The sequence below is a fragment of the Schistocerca piceifrons genome, chromosome 3 (genome assembly GCF_021461385.2).
Source record: "Schistocerca piceifrons isolate TAMUIC-IGC-003096 chromosome 3, iqSchPice1.1, whole genome shotgun sequence".
NCBI lineage: Eukaryota > Metazoa > Arthropoda > Insecta > Orthoptera > Acrididae > Schistocerca > Schistocerca piceifrons.
This window is the reverse complement of record NC_060140.1, coordinates 492,258,119-492,275,046: the sequence shown is the minus strand read 5'-3', so window position 1 is coordinate 492,275,046 and position 16,928 is coordinate 492,258,119. Positions and strand designations below refer to the sequence as shown.

The 16,928-nt window shown below is 42.1% G+C and overlaps 1 protein-coding gene across 1 annotated transcript; it reads left to right on the top strand.

Annotated features, from left to right (window-relative positions):
• The first annotated feature begins 455 nt into the window (after positions 1-455).
• On the top strand, positions 456-7,369 carry LOC124787873 (cuticle protein 16.5-like). Its single transcript, XM_047254841.1, has 2 exons — positions 456-482; positions 7,100-7,369. The coding sequence occupies exons 1-2, from the start codon at positions 474-476 to the stop codon at positions 7,364-7,366; spliced, it is 276 nt and encodes a 91-aa protein (XP_047110797.1). The 5' UTR covers positions 456-473; the 3' UTR covers positions 7,367-7,369.
• The last annotated feature ends 9,559 nt before the right edge of the window (positions 7,370-16,928 follow it).

Here is a 16,928-nt window from a genome sequence, read left to right as displayed (position 1 = left end):
TTTGAACACTGGGAACAATATTACTATTTTCAGTATTCATTTTACGGTCCTAACATTTGACACATATGTTCCCCAGAAAATAATTTCACAGCAATGGATTGCATGTACATATGTATAGCACGTAAATCTTATGAATCTACTTCTCAACGTCAATATTCCAATATTAATTTATTTATCTCCCTAAAATAAATGACTGAGACTTTGAAACGTATTGAGAGGATATGTACAGGGCTTATTGGTTGTACGTTGAGAATCGTTTTGCGTTTATTACCTACCTCAGTTAACACTCGTGAGCTTATTGCTGGAGAAGAGGGCCCAGTGGGGGGCAGTGCTAGAAGCACGTGCCCCTGTGACGTAACCGGCTGGCGGCCTCCCAGAGCCCCCCAGCACCGCCGCCACGCCCCTCAGGCGTCGTATAAAAGAGCCTCCGTACACCCACCACCCATCGTTCCGTCCACCAGCACGCCGACGACATGTACAAGGTAAATCTGGTGCTCAAAAGATAGTCCTTATTTCAAACGTCCGTTACACAATTGCCATTGCGTCGGCCTCATACGATTAGTGTCCAGAAAGTTTATATACTTGCCTAGAAACCCACATGTGGTGAATGTGGTCTTCTGTGTTTTCCGATGTAATCCATACGTATTTCAGTGCACTGTTTCCAGCTACGCAACAACTTGTAGTTGTCAAACGGAAGATACTTTCTAAAGGGGACCTCTAAGTAAGGCGTCACATAAATTGTCTCACTGCTTTTCCCCAGCAAGCATTTTGCTAGAAAGATAACTTTTTGATTTGAAGCTTCACTAAAAGTTTCTATGAACTAGGTTTGGGATTTAAGGAAGATGCGAATGGCATCAACGATAATCCGCGAGGTGTGGCTGGAGTGTCAACAAACCTCAGGCCATCTATCCTTAATACGTCACGAGCTTGAGCGAACAATTTGTAATGAACAGATCAATTGTCATAGGTCTCATATCATTTGATTTGTTTGACTAGTTTGTCTCATCCGACGTGACTGTCCTAAGATTTTCATTGCCTTGTTGACAACACATTAGAGGTTTAAAGCACAGCTCGGCAACATCAGTTACCTGCTTTTTATACAACTGTATACCAAACATCTGCAATTAAGGTTACTACTTGTTTTTTTTTTTCAAAAAATAAAATTTAATTGAATCGTACCTTGCATATTAAAAGAGTTACAGGAACGAGATCAATCAAAATGTTCCGAGAGCTAATTTAAGCCTCCAGCGCGATCCCAATAGGGGATTTCTATTTACTCGCTTACTGATTTGCAAATGGTTTAAATATTTGTCTGCTACGTACAGGTCAAGGTAGACAGTAAAATTTATTGTATATATTACGTATTACTCCGTAATTCCATTTGATAACGTCTTTTAAAGAGATAGTAATTTCCAGCAAATTTATTAATTGCTTAGATAAATATGTGAGAAAACTCGCATCTGATGTGTGAGATTAGTCAGTAGACTACCAGTGGTGATTTATCTGCACATTAATTACAACTGTCGCTGTGTACTCTGCATACAATGTCTCTCCTTGCTGGAGAATTTCTCTTTACAGGTATCAACATCAGTATATTATCCGCATAGAAGAAAATAATTCACACACACTCGCTATAGCAGAAGTGTGTTATATACTTTCTGACATAACATAAAACAGTAAATGCTTCCATCAGAGGATATTTGCAAAATTTTAGAACACACTTTTGTTTTTATCATCGAGGCAATATAATTTCTACTACTCTGCTCCGAACATCCAGCGTCGAGATGGCAAGCCTATAAATTTCAGGTACCGATGAAACAGTCGTGTTAAGCCTATGTCAGCACTATGTACACCAGTGAGCAGCCCACAGTGCCCGGTGGTGCAGTAGACAAATATTACCATAGTGAAAATATATAAACGGTACAAAAACGAATGGGAAATCATTTTAGCGACGATACGGGACGAAAAGAACGAAATCCACGGATTTTGAGCGCAGATTATTACGACTCGGCGCCTGGAAACGATTATCTAGGATTATCAGTAAGAAAAACAGTCTAGGTTGCAAATGACAGCAGGAGTGTAGTTAATGTTTCGCCTTTTTGATGCGTCTTCAGAAATTGTTTGGGTGCGTACAAAAGTTTTGGCTGTTTATGAGCAATGTATTACCTCCAGTTCCCAAACAAATTATGAAGACGCCTCAAAAAGGAGAAAAGCGTAAATAAAGCTTTTGCTGACGTTTGCAAACTAGACTGTTTTTCTTACAGAAAATATATCTCTAAAGTTGCAGTACCATAGCCATGGAGTGGGAGGATTTAAACGATCATCTAGGAAACGATGAAGCTATTTGGCTGTTCGCCTGCTGTTGTCGTCATTATCTATGGAATCTGGTTCAGTACAATGAAACCACCGATAGGTAACTATATTTTGGGCGTTCATGCCCCATCACTGAACATATCGGAGGTTTGCTCTCTCTTTAAAGCAGGACATGTCGCATCGGCGGCAGACCTGACAACTGAACGCTCTGCCTATGCAGAAACAAGTATTTACGAGGACACGGCAAGGTGCATACTGTTGAACATGGAAATCCGCAGCCCAAGACACCTATGTGTAACCATGTTGCTCCAACAACATTGCAAATTAAGATTGGAGTGTGCACAGTGTCGTCGGTATTGTGGCATGGATCAACAGAACGTGTCGCCTAATCAAAAGAATCACGTTTTTTGTTACGCCACATCGATGATCGTGTCCGAAAACGCCATGAACCAGGCGACTGACTCTTCGAAAGATGCAGTGCGCCACGGTGAGTGCAACATTATGCTATGGACGACGTTCACCAGGGTTTCTACAGGACCAGTGGTAGGGACCTATGGTAGTAACCGAAGGTACCATGGCTGTTGTGGACTACGTGAACGATATTGCGAACCGTCTGCGTCCCTTCACAACTGATCTTCTCCCCGACGATGATGGTATCTCCCAGCAGAATAACTACTCGTATCACAGGACCAGAACAGTGCTACACTCGTTTGAGGAGCGTGATAATAGTCATGACGTCTGGGCCAACGAATAGTCATGACGTCTGTGCCACCTAATTTAACTGATATTATACTTACGAGACGTTATGAGGAGCCATCTCCGTGCCCAACAATCACCGGTCGCTAATTCGCGGGAATTGCATGACCTGTGTGTAGACATGTGGTAGTACATACCTCCGAAAACCTACGCGAGTCTTGCCGTATGCATGAGACACAGAATCGCTAATCTATTGCGTACCAAAGGTGGATCCGCGCGCTGTTAAACAGGTGGTCATAATTTTTCGGCTCATCAGTGAATTTCTTCAATGGTTTACTCTATTTTCAGTTGCCTAATAAATGATATTTAGGTGCCGTGTGATTGCAGAAATGCAAATTGGCCTGCCTGTTTACAGCTTTACTGCATCACACAGATCACGTTCCATGTGTTACCGCAGTTTATAGCCTACGAGAATATTCTGCTTCTTAAAACGAGTGTCGCTCATCTCACATTCCCCATATCCAGCTAATTTCAGTTGTGTAGGATGTAGCATTAGGACTCTACGTGTGATGACTTTTGCACGTAAATAAACAGAGTGGCCGAAAGCTATGGTGAAGGTTTTTCCATATCAAGATGTGCCGTGTACGACGCGAAAATGTTCTAGCTAGAAAAGGCTTATGGAACGATTGTAGACATGGTATCTGAGCGGGCTGTCAAAGGCAGGAGCGTTGTGAATATGCCAGCAAGTCGCAACTTGAACGTGGGGTATTGGCCTTTGCAAGACGATAGGGTCACAGAATGCAGAAGATTACACAAAACTTTTTGATTTCCAACCGAACAGTATGCAGGGAGGGGGGGGGGGGCGGGGAGGACCTTCAGTATTTCAAAGACAATGTTTCCACGCGCTTAACTCGGCGCAGAGGACGACCACAAGACTGAGACGAACAGACATCGCATCGCTTCCGCAGAGCAATGCGGGAAGGCAGATTATCAACTATGAGTCTGCTCGAGGCTGATTTGAATGTGGGGCGTCAGAAACACATTCCTACCAGGACTGTAAGTTCCAAAAGGTGACGACAGACATCACATCTAGACCCCCTCCATTTTCTTTGGGGAGTCACTGTGTTACAATATCCTGCGTTTCGTAGACCAGTACCGAACTCCATTTCCACACATACCTGAATGTTTTCTAACTAACGTCTCTCGATCAAAGAAATTTAGGCACAAATCTGAAAACACGACGCTAATGTTATTCAATCTACACCCATAATACACTGAAGCGCCAAAGAAACTGCTGTAGGCATGCGTATTCAAATACAGAGATATGTAAAGAGGTAGAAGACGGTACAACCGTCGGCAGCGCCTATATAAGACAAGAAGTGTCTGGCGCAGTTGTTGGATCGGTTACTGCTGCTACAAAGGCGAGTTATCAAGATTAAAGCGAGTATGAACGTGGTGTATAGTCGGCGCACGAGCGATGGGACACAGCATCTCCGAAGTAGCGATGAAGTGGGGATTTTCTCGTACGAGCATTTCACGAGTGTACCGTGAATATCAGGAATCCGGAAAACATCAAATCTCCGACATTACTGCGACCGGAAGGAAGATCCTGCAAGAACAGGACCAACGATGACTGAAGATAATCGATCAACGTGACAGAAGTGCAACGTTTCCGCGAATTGCTGCAGATTTCAGTGCTTGTCCATCAACAAGTGTTAGCAGGCGAAGAATTCGACGAAACATCGCCGATATGGGCTTTCGGAGCCTAAGGCCCACTCGTGTACAATTCATGACTGCATGACACAAAGCTTCACGTCTCGCATGGGCCCATCAACACCGACATTGGACTGTTGATGGCTGGAAAGATATTGCCTGATCGGGCGTTTCGTTTCAAATTGTAAGGAGCGGACGGACATCTGCGGGTATGGAGACAACTTCATGAGTCCATGGACCCTGCTTATCAGCAGGGCACGCTGAGGCTGCTGAAGGCTCTGTAATGGAGTAGGGTGTGTCCAGTTGGAGTCACATGGGACCCTTGATAGGTCTAGATACGACTCTGATAGGTGACACGTACGTAAGTATCCTGTCAGATTACCTGCATCCATTCATGTCCACAGGCATTCCGAAGGACGTGGGCAATTCTAGCAGGTAATGGGAACCCCACATGTCCTGTATTGTTACAGAGTGGCTCCACAAACACTCGCCTGAGTTGAAACAGTTCCGGTGGCCACCGCGCTTCCCCGACATGAGCGTTATTGAGCATATCTGGGATGCCTTGCAACGTGATGTTCAGAAGAAATCTCCACCCCTTAATACTCTTACTGATTTATGGATGGCCCTCAAGGATTGACTGTGTCAATTCCCTCCAGCACTACTTCAGACATTGGTCGAGTCAATGCTGCGACGTGTTGCGGCACTTCTGCGTGCTCGCGGGAGCCGTACATGGTATTAGGCAGGTGTACCAGTTTTTTTGGCTCTTCAGTGTATTATTTCCAAACGTCCTATAAATGGTCCGTAGGACACGACCTCCTAAAAACACATGTACTGAAGAATTTGGTGTATTTGTGTCCAACTATGAAGGATAGATTGCTTGAGTGAAGTATTTATATCACTGACCTTAGCCGTTCCACACTATTTCTGCAGGAGCAGTTACTTTACTGTCTTGCGTTACTCACGCTCTTCGTGATAATGTTTTCCTGTTTCACTAAGTGTTAATGTGTTTTCGCCGTCATGTTACATGCTTAAATAGAGAAAGCAGTAACATGTAACTAACCGGATTGCCTACCACAGGTGTCATTTCCTCAATTACCTTAAATTAATCAAGCAGAAGAACTGCCCAATTTTCTTGTTAACTAAAAACTACAAAAATTATTAGTGGTTCCGGTTCTAAGCTTCTTTAATACCTAGTTGTTACTGCGGTGTTTCACACTGTGGGACAAAAATAGTTGTCACGTTGTCACCCGTCGAAAGCGTAGCGTCCAAATAAATTTAAATTGTCTCTTACTGCTTCACGATAAGGTAGAAGGGAGCTTTAAGGAAAACAATGAAACACAAGGATCAAGAAAATGACTTAAAAGGTATATCAGATGCTTAACAACTCATTTTGAAAAGGGAGATGGAATTTTATCTTTGCACATAAAACAGTATTCCCTTATACCAATTTTTCTACAGCTGATATCAAAATCGTCAGATAGAAAATCGATTGCAAATTTCAATGGATGAAAAATTCCTGCTTGTGTGTGCCCCAGTCTTGGTGAAAAATGTTAGAGTACCTCACCCATTACAGTGGCTATCATTCATCTGGATGAAGACATGTGTTTTGTGTTCTAGTTCAACACATTATGCACTGATATTACTGGCAGTAGTCATAACAAGATCCTGCTACGAGGAAATCTAAGAATCACCGGAATCACGACTCTTACAAAATGTCCGAAAACTGTGGTGGATGTATAAAACTTCATAAACATGTAAGCATTGACTGACGTCATAGTGCAAATCTGCAGTTAGCATTTCGTTCCTGTTACAGGATATTCGGCCTGTAATAAGATTTTACATTTCAGTATTTCCTAAAGCTCTGTCCGAACTAATCTTGAAAATTCAACGGTACCAGCTGACCGCCGTGTCATCCTCAGCCAATATGCATCATCGGATGCAAATATAGAGGGGAATGTACTCACCACACCGCTCTGCCGACCGTTGTCAGCTTTTGTGACTGAAAATCTTTTGTTAACACCAATAAAAAAGTAAACGCCACTTACAACATGCACCCATTCCCCAAGTGACACCGGTTTCAATGTATTGGTAAAGAAATCAATAACAAACAAAGCTGGTTCAATTACTTGAACACTCACATTCCGCATGAAGCTTGGAAAATTGAAATGCACACGAGATAAAGCATGCTCCACTTCAAAAAATTCACCTACCCCCTCCATTTCAGCTGAGTGAATTGACTGATAGCTAGCTAAATAACGTCAGGTCTTCTCTGCCAACGCTAGTCGACAGACTCCCTGTAAACTGAAACACGTATGTACTTGCAAGTCCTGAGAGAAAAGACAACTTCGAGACCCATCAAACCGTACTTTTCTTTCAGCTCGTTCTGGTCCTGGCCGCAGCCGCCTGCTGCGTGAGCGCCGCCCCCAAGGCCGGCCTCGCCCCCCTGGCCTACTCCGCCCCCCTGGTGGCCGCCGCCCCCGTGGCCTACGCCGCCCACGCGCCGGCCGTCGTGACGGCGCACAGCTCGCAGTACATCGCGCAGAACTTCAACGGACTCGCCGTGGCCGCCGCCGCCCCCGTCGTCGCCGCCGCCCCTGCAGTTGCTGCGGCATACCATGCCGCCCCCGCCGTGTATTTCAGATAAACAGTTACTATCAACCACTTTATACGGATAAATAAAGTCATTTTAACTGCAAGCGTCTTGTTCATGTTATTGCTTTTGTAAATATTCATTCGTCCTACTTCCTCCGCAGTCTCTACAACAAATATGGTTATCTCACAAGTTACTAAAAGCATCACCTGTTGAATACCATCGTTATTATCCTGCAATGCTTTGTACATATCTCTGTGTAATTGGCTCACCATTCTGATTTGCTGTTCAGAAATTCTAATTAATGATGGAGAGATTTGCCAAAAGTAGCTCTTAGGTAACACTTCAAAAGAGAACAGAAACGAATCATCTGAAGACCAAATTTCTTTTCCTGAACACTCTTCTGTTTGCTTCTTTAAACAGTCAGTTTACTTATTTCCTTTGCCACCCACTTCTCAGTTACCTGCTTCGTAGCTCTCTTTATCTGCCTGCCCTTTTTAGACATGTAAATACCTGTACAACTGAAATGTCTACTGCGGTATGCATCATGGCAATGTATACAGCCTCAGAGAATCTTAACCGCACGCCATCCCTTCTTAGTCCTTAGCATTCCATCTATACACTTTGTTTCATCCTGAAAATTTGCGAGGAAGCGAGCGCTTATCGGTGCGTTTGGTGTGACGAGTGAGATTTTCCTCCGTCGCTCGACCAAGGTCAAGACGGAAGCGCCTTATGCATACTATGAACAGAGCGAACAAAGAGGTTAACCAGTAATCTTACGTAAAATTAAATGTTTAAATATTCTTACAAAACTTGTCAAGATTATGTAAAACTACGCCAATGTCGAAAGTTTTGAGTCCCAGTATGACCTGATAATTAGTTTCGTCAAAAATTCAGTTTTTCGAAATTTATGAATCCTGTAATATTAAACTTTGTACATTTGGAATTAGGTTCAGTTCATCCCACAATTAAGTGGTAGGAATTTTCATGGGGCTACCTCCTCTAGCTTTTTAATTATTAACTAAAAACATATATAAAAACGACTTAAATTAAACTCTTTTAGTACATAACATTCAACGCTAAAATGACAACAGTATATTTGACACAAGTAATAATGAAACAGTTCAGACTTTCATTATGATATTGCACTTCAACAGAGACACAAAAATAAATAAAGACATAGTTCAGAGGCCACTATCTACATTCGGTTTCGTTTGGAAAACAGTCCATAGTTTTACTTTGAGAAAAATTATGACCGTTGTAGGTCTTCAACTAACAATGATGAAATACTGAAATTCTGACGTCAAAAAAGTTTCTGCGTGAGGTCAGTTGCTGTTGCTGGAAGTAACTTAGAAGTGACGCAAGCACCGAGACCGACGTGTCTGCACTAAGGAGGTTTCTCGATCGTATTTAGTCATACGGAATGCACGTTACGCTATAGAATGTGCACTGATTGTGTTCGTGTCGGTGTCCGCTTCAGACTCGGATGGCATTAATGACAAATGACGTGATTTTTCTTCCCTCGATCGAATGAGATTTCGCGTATATCTTGTGAAACTGTGTGAAAGTGAACTTACTTCAACAATAACTTAACTGGAAAGTCCGTGTATCGTTTCCGATGTTCTGTTTCGTGTGCCGCCTACTACATAACAGAAAACTGCGTAGCAAGTGTCTGAGATTATTCTCCACCGTTGAGGCGAGCAATTAGCTTAATGTATTCATAAACAAAGAGTAAGTATCGTTTCTGAACTGTCCAGTGCTAAGTATGATAGAATAATTATTAATTATTAATTCTCGTGCGAGGGAACTTTTGTCAGACTATACTACTCAGTTAAACGATAGTAGACTTTTATTTCTCGTTGGGGTTCCTGACCTCTCTGCCTTGTTCTCAGAGTCTTAGAACATTTGATTTTCCTTTTCGCGAGCTGAACAGCGCATCTGTGAACTGAAGACTACGAACAGTGCGTTTTCCATCGCTTTCTGCCTGTTCACACATGTTTTCCAGGCCCTTGTAAAAGGGGGTGTATTCAAAAATCGCACAAGGCTACCAAAAATTTCCGCTTTCAAAATTGATAACATAAAGCCAACTAATTTTCAGTCGCAGCCCCAAAAAACTCCCTTGAAGTTAAACCTACTCTTCACCATCACTAAATTGTGAACTGAGGCTTCTGAGTTGCCGTACTAACTAATATCTAACTTTGGAATATATCTCTCGCCATAATTAATGTTCAGGCCTTATCCAAGTACACATGCTTCTTTTATGAATATCATTCACGTAACAGGACAAAAAAAAATGGCTCTGAGCACTATGGGACTTAACATCTGAGGTCATCAGTCCCCTAGAACTTTGAACTACTTAAACCCAACTAACCTAAGGACATCACACACATCCATGCCCAAGGCAGGATTCGAACCTGCGACTGTAGCGGTCACGCGGTTTCAGACTGTTGGCCTAGAACCGCACGGCCACACCGGCCGGCCGTAACAGGACAATGGGAGGGCAATTGCACAAACAGCTGATAAGCTCATCCATCCGAGTTACTGGCAAGAATAATACACCGAACAACGGAAAAGAAAAATGAGCATTGACGATGAGTTTGACATTAGGAACGGTAAAGGCATCAGAGAGAGAGAGAGAGAGTGCTGGCGTTGTGCCTGACAACAAACGTAAGACTTAAATTAACACACGTCCACAGTATCTGTTGACCTAGGAAGAGCATTCGACAATGTAAAATGGTGCAGGATGCTGGTAATTCTCGGAAAATTTAGTGTATGCTGCAGTGAAGAACAGGAAATAGGCAGTATGTGCAAGAACTAAAAAGGAAAAATAAGCACGTAAGACCAAAATAGAAGTGCTCGGATAAAGAAAAGCCTAAAGCACAGATGAAGCCTTTCTCTCTTACTGGTCGATATGTGCAAGGAAGAATGAACGACGGAAAAGAAGATTCTGGAGTGGGAACTGAATCAAAGTAAGAAAGTTCAAATGGTTCAAATGGCTCTGAGCACTATGGGACTTAACATCTAGGGTCATCAGTCCCCTAGAACTTAGAACTACTTAAACCTAACTGACCTAAGAACATCACACAACACCCAGCCATCACGAGGCGGAGAAAATCCCTGACCCCGCCGGGAATCGAACCCGGGAACCCGGGCGTGGGAAGCGAGAACGCTACCGCACGACCAGGAGATGCGGGCAAAGTAAGAAAGTGTTAATGATAAGATTCGCTGATGACATTGCTTTCCTCAGTGAAATTGGTAGACGAACTGTGGTTAATTCTTTAATGCAGAAATGAACGAAAAATGTAGTATCTGAATAGAAAAAAACGTATTAGACTACATCAAGACATTATACCAAGCTTCAAATCAAAATAATGCATGACGGATGAAGCAACGATCATTTAAAAAGGATGCTATTAATAGCAAAGAGGGCGTTTCTCGCTATAATATCAAACGTAGGTGTAAATTTGAGGTTAAAATTTGTAAGAATTCACATTTAGCGTACAGCACTATGTGGAAGTATTTCACGGAGTATGGGAACACCGGAGAAGGAGAGCACCGCAGGGTTCGAGATGTGATATTACTGAACGATAACGGAGATTATGTAGACCCTATAAGATAAGAATGTAGCAGTTCCAGCGCGCAATCTGTGTGGAAAGGAGTACGTGAGAAGCAATGACTAGAATAAGGGACAGGATAATAGGACATGCGTTGAGGTACCACGAAGTAACGTTCATGGTACCAAAGGATATTAGCGAAGGGCGAAAACTGTACAGAAACCCAGAGACTGGAATATATCCAAGAAACAATCGAGGTCGTTGGATATCAGTTCTGCTTTGAGACAAATTTTAACGGTTTGCAGTAGCAGAGGAATTCGTTACAGCCGCATCGAAGAACTAACAAGACCGACGGAATCTACAATCCCGTAAGAATCTTACAGTTTACTGTTTTTAACTGCCTTCGCCCTACTCTTGCAGCCTTATCTTTTGCTCACCATTCATTCTCCAGGCTACCATCTCATTAATATTGCTTTTTTTTGTCATAGTATGGTACTGTAATGCAAAGCCTTCGTTTTTGTTATATCAAACTACCTACATAACTAAGAAAGTTACCTGTCCTTGAAAAATGCTTTCTCGTGTGGTTAAATTGGAATAGAATAGGACACTTGCTGAAAAGAATGCCGCTTTTAAAACACCTCAAAAAATACATAAAATACATATAGACCACAAGAAGTTACCCTTTCCCAATATCACTAAAACTGTTTAACTGAAGAAGTTCTGTTTTCTCAGCGTAGCTTACTGAAACAAGATCTTCAGAAAATTCGAGATCCACTTTTTCAATTATGCAGATAAATTATTGCAAAATTGTCATTGCATAAAATCCGTACGAAGTCTACTGAGGATGGATCCTTATTGTGCATTGCGGAATACATATAATTTCCTAAATTAACGTATAACTGTTGTTCTTTGCCTGTGAGAACAGAGAGGAATCTGGAAATACTACGTACACAGGGGGAAGTGAGACCTGCTTGATTTGGTTATTAGGACCAGTTCGTTTCTCAATGACCTGCTTTTTTTATTTGTTTAATTTACAAGCACTTTATTAGATTTAGAGGCGGTATGCGAATGGAGTACATGACACGTTCTACGATGGACAGTTACAGTAATAGTTACGTTATAATTTGGGGATAAGCATCACAGTTAGTACACTGTTGTCGCAGGGTGGTATCTCGCGACCTCAGAGCTGAGCGCGTTAAGTCGTTGCACGTCCATGCGTTGCGTATATTGTGTTGCAGCGGTAAATTGCGACAACGGCTCACCGCTAACGTTAGCAAATCAAAAATCATGAGTCGCATTATTTATCAGCGCACGCTCCTACTCTCACATGGTTGTAGCGCAGCCGGCCGGAGTGGCCGAGCGGTTCTAGGCGCTAGAGTCTGGAACCGCGCGACCGCTACGGTCGCGGGTTGGAATCCTGCCTCGGGCATGGATGTGTGTGATGTCTTTAGGTTAGTTAGGTTTAAGTAGTTCTAAGTTCTAGGGGACTGATGACCTCAGAAGTTTAGTCCCATAGTGCTCAGAGCCATTTTTGGAGCGCGTTCAGAGTAGTAACGATACACCTGGAAAATTCCTTAACAGATGTACTTCGGGGCTGTGTGTCTTTGTAGTAGCCCTTCGTGCAGATATTAACGACAGTCATGTTGCCGGCGCTGGTTCTCTGTGATATTGAGAAATTGAGACATAAAACTGAGAATGTTACAAGAAATATATTGAGCGACAATTGTAGATACGTTTTGGTATTCCTACAGTTTCTTTGTTGCTTTGGTTAACAATAAATGCAACAAGTAAGGAAAGGGCAACAGAAAAGAAAAACCAACAGTAACAAAAATTAAAAGACGGGGCTGAAGGACATCCCAGTTCTCGGTACATGTTTTGTTACCCTACATCTCAGACTTAGAATTCATATTTGACACTTTCGGTTCGCTAATCATGCTCTGTGACAGTAAAACGTAAACGTTTTCTTAAAGGCCGTGGCCCAATAAACTATAAAAATAATGGCTCCGCGACATACAAAAAATTTGAAATGCCGTTGGCACCACAACAATGAAAGTCCGGAAGCAGCAGGTGAAGGTCTTTCTGGACGATTTTAATGCCCAGGTTGAGTGGGAAACGAGGTGTTACGGGAAACCCGGCAAATAAAAAAGACCAAAAAAACTGGAAAACTGTCGTTGAATTATATGTGAGCTGCAATCACCGAGAAATGTGCAAGTATTCTGAGCAGCTGCCTGTAAACGAAACCACATGACGACGAGCCAACGCAGTCATAAGAGAATTCCAAATATACCACACCGCCACATCTCCAAAGCGCAGTTCTGAAACAATGAATGTCTAAAAGGGGATAAACAGACTGTGATCGCCTATGTTTCAGTCATAAAGTTCTGATGCGTGCCTCTTTACAGAAACTGCAGCAGTTAAGCTGCGATTCAACATCGAGAAACTATATATATATAAAAAAGAGGCGAATTCAGAGATATATCTCGACGAATAGAGAAAGATTTCAAAAAAGAAAAAACCGATTCAGGCTGCAAAACAAATAGAGGGCTCAAAAACAGAAAGAAACATGCACGTTGGAAAGACAACTGAAGAAAGCGACGTAATATAAATGCTTGGAGCAAATTACCACACATTTCAGAAAAAAATAATGGAACATATATTAAACACAACGAGCTCGAACAGCAGAGCAAATATTCACTGAAAAGTGAAAGTCTGAAATGGAACCGTTGAAGAAGACAAAACAAAAGTATCAACTAAATGAGTCCTGCAAATATTATATTGGGAGCAATCAAATGAAAACGAGACAGATGAGGAAAAGTAAGCAAACTGTTTGTTATTTTAACAATAATTGACATAACTGTGAATAGATTTATCCTACTGTGAGACAAGACAGTTAATGAAATTTCCTGGCAGATAAAAACTGTGTGCCGGACCGAGACTCGAACTCGGGACCTTTGCCTTTCGCGGGCAAGTGCTCTCTGGTAGAGTTTTAATCTGCCAGGAAGTTTCATATCAGCTGCTGAGCGGAAATCTGATTATGAAGACAGTTAATGCGTTCATGGAAATATGTGTGCGGTTGCCTACATATCAGTGACTGCACCCAGGCGTGCATCTCTTCGTCTGAAGCAAATCGAAGGCCATGAGTTTCTTTCTTCAGTGGTCTAAACATACGGAAATCGCTGGTGAGAGATCGGGACCGTATCTAGAATGTCTAAGGGCTCCCCAGCAAAACTTCTGCAGCGTAGTCGATGCAGCCTTGGCAACATGTGGGCAACCGCAAACATATTTCCATGAAAGCTTTAGTTGCCCGGTCTTACAGAGGGATAAATGCATTTACAGTTACGGCGATTACTTCTGAAATAATAAACAGTTCAATTTTTTCTCTCTCTCTTGTTTTCATTTGACTACCCCTTGCAGGTATTGTCAAAATGGGATATTTTAGTTTTATTCTTTCTGAGGGATGAAATCTGTTTCCAGTTGAGTGTAATATTCGTTTAAATGACAGACAAATGTCCGTTCCATTTATTCGACTTCAGACAACAAAAAATTAGAGAAGCCTGACATTATCAGGAAGGTTTATTAAATGGCTTGGTTCAAATGGCTCTGAGCACTATGGGACTTAACATCTGAGGTCATCAGACCCCTAGAACTTAGAAATACTTAAACCTAACTAACCTAAGGACATCACACACATTCATGCCCGAGGCAGGATTCGAACCTGCGACCGTAGCGGTCGCGCGGTTCCAGACTGAAGCGCCTAGAACAGCACGGCCACACCGGCCGGCTAAGGTTTATTAAATAGAAAAGAATGAAAGTGAAGAAAACTTTTAATGCCTGGACCGCAATATTGCTATGACAATTAAAGTAGATAACTAGTTTCGATTGCTATCTGCAACCGTCTTCACGTAGTTCAAAATGTGAAATAGCGGTGAATCTGCATTGGAAAGCATCATCAGTTGCCGTCAAGCAAAACATACATTCCTAAATACCAAGGCCGTTATTTTCTTCATAGTCAATCAATAACATGCATTCGTTAATACCAATAAAATATAGTCTTGGTATTCACGAATGCATGTTGTTGCATGACTACAGCTGTTGATGCTTTCCAATGTGTATTCACCACTTTTTCACATTCTGAACTATCTGAAGATGGTTGCATTTAGCAACTGAAAGTATTTATCCTATTTCAGTTGTCTTAGGAATATTGCGGCCCAGACATTAAAAGATTTTTCCTTTAAAAAGCTTTTTGTTTAATAAAAAACAAAAAACCAACAAATGGTCATATCGGGAGAATAGGGTGGTTGGAAAATTATCTTGAAGTGGCACACTTTCTCCACCATCGGAATAGCCAATCCGCGAGAAACGTGCATACTCTTGGTGCAAGAGCACTTTTTAAGTGGTTGATTTTGACCTCTTCTGCGTTTCGTCACTACGCCAGCGGACCGGCACTTTTCCCCTGTTTTGCTCTTTTCCAGTCACTTAAATTTCCGTTGTTGACACTGGAACTCTGACTGTGAGGTATAATGATGACTCCACATCTCATCTGCAGTTTGAACGTATTATAAGCTACCAACACAATAATCTACTTGTACTTGCTTCGGAAGAGGTATGCCGTAATATTTCCTACTCTTCCAGTCGGCTGTTAAGATCATAATGACGTACATGAGTTTTGTCCTCCTTTTGTTGCTCCCAGGTACACGAACCTCATTGTAACAGTAAAAAAAGACGATGGCTAGTTCAAGTTGCAGTTTTCTTGCCAATCTTCTTCGTTAAAACATTATGCAGTGGTACTATAGAATCTTAGTTACGTAGGAAAGTAATCGTATTATGTAACTGTAATACAAGCATGTAGTTACAACAGCTGAAATCAATACTCGAGCTCGCGAATTTTGGTTCGTGCCCGTTATCCGGCAGGAGACGGTATAGCGGGATATTTCGAGGAATTTCTGTCTGATTGCGGCGAGCAGACGTATCAGGTTATTGAGCTCTTACCAGGAACCGCGGAGCAATTATGAGGCACAGGTAATGCGAGTTGAATCGAGTACGCGTTACCAGTAGGGAAGAGGAGAATTTCTGCGCAGTACACGTCTTTCGTACAAATGACAACGGCTGTCTACTGCTGTACAAAACACATGTGTATTGTGTACAACACGTTTCGAGACTGGATTGATAGAAAATAGACAAACGTGAGGGCAGTGGTTTCAATGCTTCAGGATTTATACATAGTCTCACCCCTTGAGTACAACGCACAGAACGTTCATACAACTATGTGAAATTGTCAGAAAAGTTCTTCTTCGAGATGTTGTTCAACTTGCGCTTCACATTGGCTTGAAAGCTGTAATATTTCTGGCCTTGCAGCCATCATATTCAGCTACTCTCAGCTCTTCTTCGAGCAGTTCAGATGGCAGCAGTGGGAAGATGACATAACGTGGTGTGTGGTATCGGTGACAGACGGTTTGTTCGTGAGAAAGGCCGCCTGTATTCTGCTTCTCCTCCTTTATTCGCTGCTGCGCTCGGAAGCAGCGCGCCGAAATGATAACCTTCTGTTATTAATATTAGAAAAAAATAAACAGCGAATATACTTGTATGTCATACAAAATCATCTCTCAATAGCACGCCGCCATTCCATTATTTCAAAAGTGTTAAAAACCAGCAGAATAATAAACAACTACTAAACGAAAAGGCGGACGAAGAACTTCGGAGATCTTCGGATCGTTTCTAACGTGAATGGCGGGCGATCGGAGCTGATTCTGGAGTCTCGAAAGCGGAAGACATGTCTGTCTTGGTCGGCATCGGTTAAGAACTTAACTAGCAGTCCTTGGTTATTTGGACATTTAACTGAAAACAATTTGATAATAATTACGCAAATACGCAGTTCGTTGTTACGTTTATTTTCTATGAAATTGTGAATAATGAAAATTATCTGTGAGTCGTAAAGTGGACTATACTTGTAGAGTTCCCTGTTTACTATAGCCTGAAGATAACGGATCCACGACCTATGTGCTGTCTTCTGCTAGAGTACAACAACTGCAGAGGACTGCAGTTTTGTGAACATTAATTAGAAC